We start from the raw sequence: 13,354 nt of genomic DNA, 5'->3' as shown, positions 1-13,354 counted from the left end.
AAGAACGGGACTTTTTCCTCATGGCTGTTGACAATGAATAATCCGCATTTTATGTTTTCTACTGAAGCCACACTCACAAACACAGAGAGATTGTAGAGAGATTCACAACCGTAGAACACAACATGGGGATGTGTTATCCTCCACCTTAAGGTCAATACAATTAGTGTAATTAATTACACTTGGGGCCCAAGGTGCGGGGGCTGATCAGGACAGGGTGGTGGTGGGGTGGGGGTCTGTGGTGTGTGTGTGGGGGGGAGAAAGGACGGGACAAGCCTTTCCTCAGGAAAACATATCACCTTCAACGACAATAGGGTAAACCGCAGGAAATCAGGAAACCGCAGGCAGCAACATTGCTCTCTTGAGTCAGTGAGGACTTTCAGACACGCTCTCACACTCATCACAGACACTCTACAGCCTGGCAGCTCATTTAGCCAACACACTCCAGGATGACATTGGACTGAAACACAGCAAGGCATCGTCATCAGGTAAGTCTGATCCTCTGCAATCATTTATTATTTCATACTGACTGTTTCCGTTGTGATAGAGGTTTAAGTTCAAATGATTGTTTTTATGTGGAAATCATTGTGTTTGGCTGTTTTTCACCTCCTCTGTCTGTAACATATATACTTAAAGTGGGGTAGTCATTTTTGTGTTTAGAAAAAAAACCCAAACTGATTCACTGTTCCTCCTTTACTTTTTTCATTTTTGGAAGAGTTTCCCTATCCTGGCTAATTACACAAACAAACAGACAAATAAACAAACAAATAAACAGCTTAGAAAAATCAAGAAAGAATATCAAGGAAAAAATTCATACACAGTTCATATTTGATCAACCCACCAGTTGCTAAGTGTAATACAATGCTGATGTCTGGCTTTTGAGCGTTTGCCAGTCACACTGATTTTATGAACTTTGAGGTCATCTTCTTAAAAAAGACACAACTGATAAATACCATCCCTACTCGTCTCCTTTCTTCATCATGAACATTCAGTATTATTTTTCCATGTAGACACTAAAGGATTCAAATGCCAATGCATCACAGTAACCATCTCAGCTAGAGTCACTGTTCTGAATTTTTACTAACAAAAGATCAGTTGTTATCACTGTCTGGAGTTTGGCTGTTTCTGTTGGCAGGAACAAAGATGAACAAACAAAAGGAGAACTCTCTTTCACTGCCATCAAAGCAAAAAAAATAAAATAAAAAATGTTCCCCTGCTACTATTTGTTCTATCTAATGTCATTATTTAAAAATGAAGTCCATATAACGAGTAAAAACTGACTGAAATGAGCTTGGCTTGATACCGTACAAGCTTTAGTCACTATTAAAGCACCTAAAGTATTTTTTCAGCAGCGCATGCGGTATGAAACCAAACACTGTTTCTTGTTCTTGATCATGAAGCAGTAGCCTCTCATTATAGTGGAAGTGAAACAAAGTATACATACTGAATTAATGAAAAAGTACAAATGAAAGAAAAACATACTCCTGGGTTCCAAAAAAGTAACCACCACATCTGACCACAAGTAATCATATGAAATATTATGACCACATCATAAGGCAAAAAAAACACAATAATGAAAAACAGCCAAAGCAGAAAAAAATGGAGAGTCAGACAAAAACAGCAATAAAATTTTATATATCAGTCGCATCTGCTGTAGGCCTGGTGTTAATAGGATGTTGAGTCAGCAGGGGGTGCTTTTTGCCTTCAGTACTTTTTAAGATTCTGTAAAAAAATCTGATTTGCTCATTGAATATGCAACGCATGAGAGCAGACAATTTTATGTTTTCTACGTATAACAGCACAATGACTTGATTTTTTTTTAAAATTGGAAGTGAAAAACAATCTTTAGATACCTTTAATAAGTAGTAAAGTTACTTAAGCACTTAAGAACTAGCTGTCCTGTTTCTCACCAATATCCCACCCAGGGCTGTGTGCAGTCTTGTGTATATTAGCCACTACATATCACCTGAACAGCACCTTAGCTTCTTTTCTCTAAGTCTTGTTCGGGGGATGAAACGGCATTCTTCAAAAGGATATTCCAGCACTAGAGAGCACAATAACAGCACTACTATAGGATATACACTACCCATTGTGTTGCGTTCTTCTTACTATGAAGGTCAAATATATTTCACATGAAAGTATTCAGGGACCTCTAATGCCCTATTGTTGTTGCTTTGGCTTTTTGTCACTCCCACCAGGACAGAAATGTTTCATAGAGGGATAAAGGTGAACATTTTGCTCTGATGTGCAGTGACAATTCCCTACAAGGCGACGAGTGGCTCCAGAACTTTGTCAATAACTTGCCCACCGCAGAGTCACCAGATCCCATCACTTTAAGGATCAAAAGTTCTGCTTTTTTCCTTTAATTTGTCACATACTCATATATTTGAAACTAATGTGACACCACCTGGATTCTCGGTATGAAACTGACTATTTGTGTTTCCCTGGAAATTGTTTTGTCACTAAGGTGTAAATCAGGCCAAGAAGAACAGCAAAATCTCAGTTTCATCACCTTATATTAGAACTGAAAAAACGTCACAAACCAACTCTTAAATAAAAAATGTCATTTAAAGTTATTTTAACTTTTAGTTTAAAATGAGTTCACTTATAAGTAGTTTGAAATGAAACCTCTGATCCAGGACAGTTTCTGAATTCTTTGGGGCATGAAATTATATTATTTTGCTCTTATCTTGGTTGGTTATAGCCCGGGTATGTCTGGTACTCATGTCCTAGTTAATGTTAACTGTGGGTAATGTTGACAGATCTCTGTAGGTTGTGTTTTATCCCAGTTGTTCCATCCTAAGTATTTCCATAAAATTACAAACAAAAATCAAAAGAAAAAGAAAAGAAACATTTTTCCTAGATCTTACACATTATCTTTGTTTTGCAGTTTGTTAATGTATTAAATGCAACCATGCCCATTCTGAAGAAACTCCCGGGAAGATCCAAGAGCTGCCACGAGTTCCCCAGAGTGAACGGTGAACTGATTCTGCCTCGCCTAGACTTAGACATCAGGGACTTGAACGAGCTCAAGGACCTGAAGGAGCTTAATGAACTGAAGGATCTAAACAAGAACCTGAACCCCTTTGAGGATGTGGACCTGGATGATGATGACAGGAACAGAGGTGACATGGGCCTCATTATGGGGGAGGTCAAGGGTAACCTCCAGCTGAAGTCGTCCTGTGATGGTGAAGAAGAGGAGAACGAGGTAAATGCTGGGAAACACGGGGCAGGGAATCCTAAAGTGAAGCCACTGCGGGGGACCCTTGAGCGGATCTGTGGAGTGTCTCCCCTTAAGACCCTTGGAAAATTGGGAAAGGGGCTTCGCATATCAGGACGGAGTGTATGGGGGAACAGCACCCCACACTACAGCCCTGGAGATTCAAATACACTACCAGCAGAGAAAGAGAAAAGAAAAGGACTACGCAGGAGCTCAGAGGGAATAATGACCCTGCTTCGGTGAGGAGAGATTTGGAGTAGAAAGAAAGCAGTTTTTAAACAATTTAACCTGTGGTACAGTTGTGGTTTGACGTTTACATTCACTCATCATTGACCTAAATGTTATTTTTTCCAGGTGTAATCATTGTGCAGCATGCTTTTGCACTTTGGGTGTACAAGTTTGAATTGACATTGGATTTTGTCACATCCACACAGGGCCAAACGTATACATATAGGCTAAAATATATTCATACACTCACTTGAATCTTTTAATAGGTGACACTGAAGGTCCACTGAATGTCTTTTAACTTGCCAAGGCCTACTAACTTCTCATTAGTGATCACCATTGACTACAACTGGTACTTTATCTTTGTCAGCACAAAAAGGATGTGTTTCACAGCTCACAGCACACATGGGATTAACTAATACTCGTAACAATGGGAAAATCCAGAGAAGTCTGTGGGAAAAGATGATTAATAAGAACTCTAAATTCACGTAAATTTAAGCTGGGAAGGTGTCTTAGTCATTTCCACAAAACTGCAGATTCTGAGCTCATCATTTGAAAGAGCTGTGCCCAAGCACAAGTTCTAAAAATAAAAATTGGTTAGAATATTCAGAAACATCCCTAACCATAACCCAGAAAAAGTGCTGGCATAACTGTCCACAGCGAAGCAAGTTTTACATTTCAGGGTTAATCCATTTGTAGAAATGTGTATCTCCCTATATGGACGAGCCAAATGCCTTGTGGGAAAGTTTTATTGTCAGACGAGACAAGACTGAGTTAAAAGAGGTATGTTTGGAAGAGGCTTTCAAACCTGTGCCAGTGTTCAGCGTTCAGCATTGGTAAGCTACTGTTTGCTTTCAGTGCTCGAGTAGAGTAGAAAACCACTACATAAGAACCAGTCCATTTACCATTTACCAAATTAACAGCCAGACGCTTTACACCTTGACATAACTGGGTGTTCCAATGGGACAATAATGCAAAAACGCACATTAAAATGGTTCTGGAATAGGCTAATATTAAGCTTCTGGCATGGCCTTCCCAAATCCCAGACCTCAACCCTGTTGAAAAATTCTGGACTACGCTGGATTTGTGCCAGGAAACCAACCAATTTAAATAATATTTTTACTAATTCTGCCAAGAGTACAGGTCAAATATCCAGCAAGAATTATGCCAGGAGCTTGTCGGTGATCAGAAGTTAAGGCATAACTATCTAAGCAACAAATATTAGTGGGGGCATCTGTATTTCTTTAAGCCTGTATATACCTTTGACCCTGTGTGGATTAGAGAAAATCCAAAACTAAAGAAAATTTGTGCAAACTATTTTTGGTTATTTTTTAAGTCATTAAAGATGTAGGACTGGAAAAAGAACATTTCAAAGAATTCAAGCCCCCAAATTACCGTGATATTCACAGCCATGTAAATTCTGATGACAACTGTATGTCACTTATGTGAAGCAACTCTATGCTCATTGGACTCATATGATGCTTTTGATTGCATTAAAAAATAGTTTTTCAGCGACTGAGAATAAAAGTCCTGTTTACTGGTCAGTGACAGAATAACATATAGTGCCCTTATTTCCTAAGCGGTTGTGTAATTTGCTGTGGTAACTTGTTGATCTAAGGAACCTCTTTTGTTTTTCAGTGGCATGTTGTGTACTTGCTGTCCTCACTCAATGGGACTATTTTTAGACGAGGTAGCCACACACAGCAGCAACACTGTGTGAATGTGTGGCACTCAAAGCACAGGTTTTCCTAGGAATCCCGTACAGGACAATACAAACCTCATGCACTCATTAAAGTCCTTGCATCATTTAGGGCCATGATTTATGCTCTTTGTCATTGCTGTGGATGTTCTGCAGCTTCACTGGTCGACGGAAGGAGGAGCGCAGAGAAAGCCTGCCCTGTGGAGACCTGAGCGTAGGCAACGAGGTAGAGACTTCCAGGCGATCATCCTTCCTCAGGATGGTCAGTCTGGGCAAGCTAAAGAGGGAATCCATGTCAGACAAGGCATCCCAAGAGGCGGAGGAGGAAATGGAGGAGGAGGCAGAGGATCCAGTAGTGAAAACCAGAGAGCCCCTCTCAGGTAATAATTAAGAAGTCGAAAAAAATTACTTTCCAAGTGACCCTGTAGACTTTAGCAATGAATCTACATTACATTAGTTAATATTTCAGGTCAAATTTCAACAGCAGTTGTTGAAACCTAGACAACCCTCTGATGAGGTTAAAACTTTTCACTTGGGAGCCACTGTGCTCACTTACCATTATGCTGAAAAGGAGAGGAAGTAGGGTCAGAAATGTTCCCCAGCTTCCTCTAGATAATTCAGTCCAGCTACTGTTTGGAGACTCCGGCAGGGAATTTTATCAGGAACAGAGGAATGTGCAGACAAACCTGCAACAAACAGGCGAGTTTGTCAGCCAGGTACATGCACAGCTGCTGAATGAGATACATGCATTAACATATTTGTCACTAAACTTATTACCTCTAAACTTGTGTTTCTCTTCTGGTTTCCCACAGTTCTGGAGATCTTACAGCTGGTCAATCACAGGGACCTTCTCCTGGCTGACACACACATTCAGGAACTGGAGCGAGAGTGTGAGCTCCTGTCTCTCCTGCCAAACACAACTCCTCCTACCCTCACTCCTACCCTGTGTCCCAGTACTCCACCCAGCATGTTGTCTTTGTCCTCTTCCTTTGATGAGTCCCTCAGCTCTAATGCGACTTTGGACTCAAGCCGGAGAAAAGCTAAGGATGTGGAGCTCCTGTATGAAGCCCTTCAGAAGGAGATGTGGGATGTGGTGCGGGAGTCACTCCGCCAGCCTAGTGCTGGCCCCAACCTTGGTCTGGTGGTGCTGGTAATCCAGCAGGAGGAGCATGCTGATGCTGCCTGGGCTCTGAGGGAGGAGACTAAGCCAGAGCAAGAGGTCCCCCGCATCCAGCCCAGCCAGCGTCCCCGGCGACTGAAGATGAAGTGGAGGCAGGCTGTAGCGGAGGCTGCAGACTGGAGCCTGCCACATCAGGTAGACACCCAAGCAGGCCAGTTGGCCTCATACCTGGAGCGCCTGAAGTGTCGAATGGTGGATGATCTGGATGCAGCGAGAAGGAACGCTATATCCATTTACCCAGAGGAGTTTGCAGCCTTCCAGGTGTATGTGGAAAGTTACCATCGAGCTGTGGCCAAACGTCTTCGCACTATTACCAGTGGCCCACTGCAGATCACAGACGTATACTCACTACTTGACTGGTTCTACAACATCTACAACAGGTTGGTAATGATTGCCTGCTCCAATAACGACACACACAACAAGCTTTTATTCCTAGTTAAATTTTTACATTAATTCTTTCCCACCAGGGATGTCCTAGGAACAATCGGGACCACCACACCCATCAACTACAGCACACTGGATGGTATTCTGCCTCAAGAGACAGTGGATAGGCTGGAACAAGACTGCATTAGTGTAGTCAGGGTGAGAAAAGAGTGTTTGAATGTCTGTTGCTGGGAAAATGTGGATAAGAGATGCATTTAAATTTCCTGCTTTTTCAATTTTCAGGATAAGGTGACAACAGAGCTGATCCATGTGTTGGATGAAGAGGAGAGGCGATGGGCCCAGACTTTGCACATAGAGGAGTATCAGTCTCACCTAGCATGCTCAGTAATCCAGGTACAAAGCCGTACTATTTCAGTAACATTTTCCTTGAATGAAACCTCTGTCTTATCACTCATGTCTTTTAAAATTTCAGAGGGTAAAGGTGGATTTGGACAGATCCACATCTGTGAACCAGTTTCTAGGAGCAAGAGTGGCTCGCTGCAGTCTCATTGGATTGGCTGACTTCATTTACAGGTGTGTGGACAGTAGTTTAAGGTTATAGCTGTTAAATCATATCTATATATTTATCTACTGAGAAAGAGAGAGAGAGAGTATTTGGATTCAAAGTGTTCTCATAAAACCTCTATGCATTCAGTTTCCAGAGGAAGGTGGAGATGTTTCATGACAGTCAGGCAGAATTTGGAGACCGAGGAGATGGATATGTTTCAAGGACCATAGCTCTGGTTAACTGCTGCCCTCCTCTCAGGTTGGCAAAGATCAGTGAAACTTTATATCTGAACATTTTCTAAAAGAGCTACAGAAACTAAACTGACATGTCATATTTCTTGTGTAATGTGTAGATCCTTTGTGGACCGCTGCAGGCAGTGTGACCCACAGGGCAGTGAGGAATCTGCGCAGAAAGCCAACTCCTCATTGGACAGGATCATCAACCAGTCAGTGAGGGTGCTGACTGACAGGCTATTTGACCACATCAGAGTGAGTAGGACAGTGGCAAGATTCATCTGAGCCATTATAGATGGTTTTCCGAAAACATAATTACGATCATGACCCAGATGTGCTGTGCTAAAACAAATTTATGAGAGCATCACCCAATGTAAGGTTTGTGCCACAGCTACCCTAAATTAACAGTACTGTAATGGTAATTGGCAAAATTATTGTGTGTGTTACTGCAATGGTTGCTCCACCAGTATGCACAAGCTCTTCAATAAAATTATATTTTAATGCTAAAATATAATTATTTTTCTTATCAAAAAATTTTTCAATTTACTGTACAAAAAGAAAAAAACACAAAGCACATTATTATTTATCAGGTTAAGATACAAAATTACAGTTATTTACTTGCATTCCTGAACAGAAAAATAGTTTTAGTGGTTGAAGGTTATGCTTTTGGTACAAAGCGCAAATTAATTTCAGTAAGTTTACTTATTATTAGTTCTGAACAAGTTTCTGGCAGATTTGTGTTCATGACAGGTAAGCTAAAACAAAACAGTATTTTTTTTTGTAGCTAAGTTTCTGGTCACATACTTGTGTCTTTTATTATTTTGATAATACACCGAATTATATGGAGAACTTACATGTAATACATGAAAAGTCAGTATTTGGGCAGAAGTGTTTTGTGTACACACAGCTGTTTAGCTGTATCATTAGCTTTTTTGTTAGCTGTTTCGTTAGCTGTTTAGACAAAAACAGCTAATAAATACAACTGTCCAACATGATGATGATAATAATGCTAATAATAATAAACAATGAGTATAAAGTACAGTCTTTACCTCATTCCTATATCTGAAATTTCAAGTAATAAAACCATCCACACTAATTCAGTTAAAAGGACTAGATGTTACAGTCCCTGATAATGCATTGCTTTTGATGGAGAGACTCTTGAGGGATGGCTGTTATGAGGAAAGGCAGCCCAGAAACTTTGCCAGCAGCACACGTCGTTGTGTGCCTCACTTTCGGTCTTTTACCCAGGCTAATCTGCTGTTTTCCTTCCTTGGTTAGGTTTACCAAACCTAAATCTGTTCTTAATCTGTACTTTGTCTGTTGCCTTTCTAGCCCTTCTTTGACAAACTGATGAAGAGAAAGTGGTTGAACAACACAGAGGCCTTCGAGGCTATTGAAGCCAGTATTAAACAGCATTTCAAGAAATTTAGAAGGATGGACTCTCCACCCTATCAGGTCAATACACGTTTGAAATGGTAGTCGATAATATTTTCAATGTATAAAGGTATGAAACTATATAAAACTATAGCTAATCTACAATTGCTGTTATGACTGACAGACACTGGTGGGTGAGGTGCACCGGCGGGTCCTAGTGGAGTATGTGAGAGCCATTATGAGGGGACGCCTCATGTGCACATCCTCCAAGATGAGGAAGAGGATGGCTTTCCGCCTGCAAGATGAGGCCAAGCAGCTCAAAGGACTCTTTAAGGATCTGGTAAGTCTGGTCTGCAGACACAAAACATTTTTTTTTTTTTTTATTAGACTGTGTTAGTGTGGAAAAGAAAAGTATATTTTAGAGTGCTAATGGTCTCCAAATATGGAGAAGGAAATTCACAGAGTCCAAGACACAAGTAGTGGTTATGTTTCCGGGGAGCACAAACAGATCCAAAGTGCTGATTCTCAAAAACTTGGAATGGTGAGGGGGAAAGAGTGTGCCGGCTGTGACTGGAGCCTGACCCTGGAATTTCCTAGGTCAGGAATAACTCAGACAGTGTTGATACAGGACTGAGCTCTGAAAAATGGCTGCCGTCAGTGAGATGGAGATGGATGAACCGGGCTTACGTTAGCACTTGCCAAAGTGGGGAAGAGGGAGTCAAACAACGAGGCCTGACGGCATGGCATTTGCCCCCTTTCTATCTACAAGTTCAAACAAGTGTCCGTCACCTCAGCTGACAACAGGAAGCTGCTGTGTTCGGAGGAAACTTCCTGTTCCTGTCAGCTGGCGCACTTTGATGTGGCTCTGGAATGGCCTTGATGGCCTTTTTCGCTGAGGAGCGGGATGAAGTTTCTGTGGAAACTGGGAACTTAGGAGCATTGGGGGGAGGATGAGTTTTTAACGACCACCAAAAAAAGACGTTGTTATTTTTAGTGAGTGGCAAGCAATCTCTCTTTTCCTCAGTGTTCCTGAGAAAAAAACAAGAACTGGGAAAGCAGAGGTTGAGGTCTGGTATTCACTAATCAAATTCCTAAGTGTTTGGCCTCCAGAGGCATTAACCTGTGCTTCCTCTGTGGGTTTCATTGTTCACTAAACTGCTTGTCACTTCTTGCCTGAAAAACACATTAAGACTTAAGAAGAGGTCATTTGGATGGGCAATGATAATAAATAAGTGGAACTCGCGTCTTCTTGCAGTCCATTTGTGCTCTTCTCATTCTGTCCATCCAATGTCTCGTCTCTCGCTCACTGTTTTTCTTTGAAACTTTTGCACATTCAAGTGCATGTGTCTTGTAAACAGTGACCAAAGATGTCTGCAGAATCTTTTATGACTTTTATATCTAACAATACATTACCATTAGATGTGCAAGGATGCCAGCCTTTAGCCTTTTATGTGTTTTAAAATTTCATCCTCTGTATTTGAGGTATTTTAGGTGTAATCACCAGAACTAAGTGCCCAAACCACATTAGAAGTTCAAACAAAAGCACAGCTGGACAACTTGACAGATTTATATTTATTTATGTAGCGTGCTTGCATTTATATGCTACTTTTGTAGTCTTACTGACGTTCAAAGTACTTGATTTATCTTGTAGTCCTGAGTTTCCTGTGAATGAATTGTCGCCTCTTCTCTGCCTCAGGAATCGAGCTCCTCCTGGTTGGACAGCATCATCTGTCACCTTGCTGACATCATTCTCCTGGAGGACACGCCCTCCATCCAAATGGAGGTGGCTGTCCTGGTGAAAGAATTTCCAGATATACGGTAAGGATTTTTTTTCCCCCTCACAAATGAACAGTCTTGAAATATTACAACCAGGAAACATCTATAAAACAGATGCTCTCTGCACTGGTCCCTCCCAAAGGTCCTATATTCTTTTATGCTTACGGCTACACATTCGCTGTGTTGTTTTTGGCACTGCGCTAAAACAAGAAAAATGTAAGCCTGCATATGTTTTTTTGTTGCAATGGATCAAAACAAGGAAAAGGAGCGCGGAAACATATCTACATTAACTTTGCTATTTTTGGAGTGGTGCGGGTCTGTTTTGAGAATGGATGAAGCAGACAAGCCTCTGGGGGGGAGTTCCAGCCTGTTTGTGCACAGATTAAGACTCACATTAGTGACGGTTTTCGACCTAATGCACGTGACGCATAACCCTCCAAGGAACAGACAGGAAGCTGCTGCCGAATACTTCCTGTTCCTGCCATCCTGCAGGAGACAGACTGGTGCCACTCTTTGAATCAGAGAGAGAAAGGTGTGGAAGAGAAGAGAAAAAGTAGCAGTTCAGACCTTTAACATTAACTTGCTGCATTTGTTTGTACCTTATGACAGACCCGCAAGTCTTTCAGGAGATCAAATGCAGGATTTCCCGGCGTTTTCTGAGTCTTTTATTTATCTACCTTAAGAGTCACATCATGCACATACGGCTGTGTCTACACATTGTGGATAAAAAGTATGAAAAAATCCAATGATAAATAAAATACAGTGCTTAACAATTTTATTAGATCACCACCCAGTGTAAGGTTTATGCCACAGCTGCTGGTAGTTATCAAAATCATTTTCTCATTTAGTTTTTTATTCTGTAATGGTTACATACACAAGTGCTTCTTGTTTTTAGCTTATTCAGTGTTAAAGTTAAGTTTAAGTTTAAATGAAGCTTGTAAATTTAAGTAGACCCAATATGATTTAAAACCATCGCCATGCAAAATTTTAGACGGGCACTGAATTTTCTGTCCTTCCCAGAAGTGAACACAGTGACTCAGAGAAAATGACCGTTACTCGGCGTCATGGCACTTCTTGACAACACCACACAGATCTAATTTCCGATTCATACCCATTTATCCTTCGTCCTCCCTGTATCCTTCCTCTTTGCAGGAAGAAGCATGTCTCCACCCTGCTGAATGTTCGAGGGATGATGCGGCAGGCAGAGCGACAGGAGATCCTCAATGTCGTCAAAGATTTTGAATGCAGCAGCGCCCTCATGTGCCGGGACCACGCCCTCTTTTCCGATATTCCCATCACCTCAGAGGTGCACTGCATCAGCCTGGGTTTCCTCCGCCTCGCCATGACCGTCTCCAACTGGTTCTCAGAGCACCGGCCAAGACGGAGAGGCAGAGTAAACATCAGGAACGCTACACCTCAGCCTGCAGAGAATAAGGAAGATGCGACTAAACTTCACAGAGAAGACTAGCTACTAGTGTTTGTGCTAGGAGAGTAGTCACAGGCATACTGCGAAGATGAGATGTACATGCACCTTGACCAAAACTGATTTTGTCACCAGCCACTTAAAAAAACCTCAGGTACTGCACATACTGTACATCCTCAGTGACAATTCTCCATTTCCTCGTGTTCGCTTTTGCTTTAACGGTGAAACAAACTGTGTATTTTAATAACTCACCATGATTTACAGTACTTTGCTGTTTATTTACACCTCTACAGAAGTAAACAAAAAAGAATATATCCTCTGAATGTAACATCATGTTCATTAGTTTTTCAGCTTTTATTTCTTAATTATCATTGCACAAAAAACTTCAATATGATTTACAATGTCTGCTCTTCAGCATATATTTACCCAATGATATATACCCTTTCTCTGGTATATAGAGCATATGGATGTACAGTACTGTGCATAAAAAGTTAAAGACACTTGCTGTTGTTTAGCTGTTTGCTTCTTATCCAGATACCTGATCTGTTAAAAAGTCATTCTGCTGCGTGCAATTAGGCCAATATGATGCTGGCTTTAGTGATAAGAAAACAAAGGGTCATTTGGATTTCATGAACATTTGGACCTAATCTGGGATCATTCTGACACTTACCAATATAACTGGTAAATGTTGTGAGTGTTACAAATGTGGATATAAGATAAAGTGGACCTGTGGTTGAGCTGCAGAAGTCAGATTTGCACCAAATCCAATGAGGTGGGTCAGATTTGGGCCAAACATTCATTGCTATATATAACATGAAAGAAGTCATAAAATAACTGTGGCAAGGTCTCCAAGATTCTTTGATCAAACAAAAGTGGTGCAGTTTTATTGGTGTTTTTTCATGACTGCACTTTGAATTAAACTAATACAGAAAAATGCAAAATTGCTTTATTTTCTTCAAAACATCCTCCATTTACATTTTACTTTTACAATGTTTTCTTAGTACTGCATATTAATTTTATGGAAATCTGTTGTGTGACTGTGAATGAAATGGATCTATTGCTGGAAACATAATAAAAGCCCATTGACTGGGTCGAGTAAAATGATTCAGCAGCTCTGTCATTGTGGGTTCAAATTCTGTTTTGCATTTCAGGTAAAAAATGGAATGTGTTCTATGTACTGACATGCTTCAGTTGAGTTCAGTTTTAATTTTATAGCAATCACACAAACCCCTACCTCAACCAAAACGAGAAGGAAAAACCCAATTTTAACAGGAAGACTCAGCGAGGGGCAGCGAA

The 13,354-nt window shown here is 40.9% G+C and overlaps 1 protein-coding gene and 1 long non-coding RNA gene across 2 annotated transcripts; one reads left to right on the top strand and one right to left on the bottom strand.

Annotated features, from left to right (window-relative positions):
• The first annotated feature begins 354 nt into the window (after window positions 1-354).
• Window positions 355-13,130, top strand: exoc3l2a (exocyst complex component 3-like 2a). The gene is made up of 13 exons (XM_084941543.1): window positions 355-485; window positions 2,888-3,456; window positions 5,298-5,521; window positions 5,954-6,701; window positions 6,789-6,903; window positions 6,988-7,098; window positions 7,178-7,278; window positions 7,400-7,510; window positions 7,605-7,740; window positions 8,818-8,940; window positions 9,044-9,199; window positions 10,556-10,677; window positions 11,788-13,130. The coding sequence occupies exons 2-13, from the start codon at window positions 2,912-2,914 to the stop codon at window positions 12,101-12,103; spliced, it is 2,808 nt and encodes a 935-aa protein (XP_084797669.1). The 5' UTR covers window positions 355-485; window positions 2,888-2,911; the 3' UTR covers window positions 12,104-13,130.
• Window positions 10,429-11,832, bottom strand: LOC146378638 (uncharacterized). Its single transcript, XR_014801481.1, has 3 exons — window positions 11,747-11,832; window positions 11,029-11,146; window positions 10,429-10,651 (listed from the first exon to the last, which is right to left on the bottom strand). It is a non-coding gene; the product is annotated as an uncharacterized LOC146378638 (long non-coding RNA).
• Window positions 13,131-13,354: the final 224 nt, after the last annotated feature.

Source organism: Perissodus microlepis, chromosome 10 (genome assembly GCF_051167445.1).
Source record: "Perissodus microlepis isolate ML-2025 ecotype Zambia chromosome 10, ASM5116744v1, whole genome shotgun sequence".
In the NCBI taxonomy this organism is placed as follows: Eukaryota; Metazoa; Chordata; class Actinopteri; order Cichliformes; family Cichlidae; genus Perissodus; species Perissodus microlepis.
Note: the sequence above shows the minus strand (reverse complement) of the source record. Positions and strands in the feature narration are given on the sequence as shown.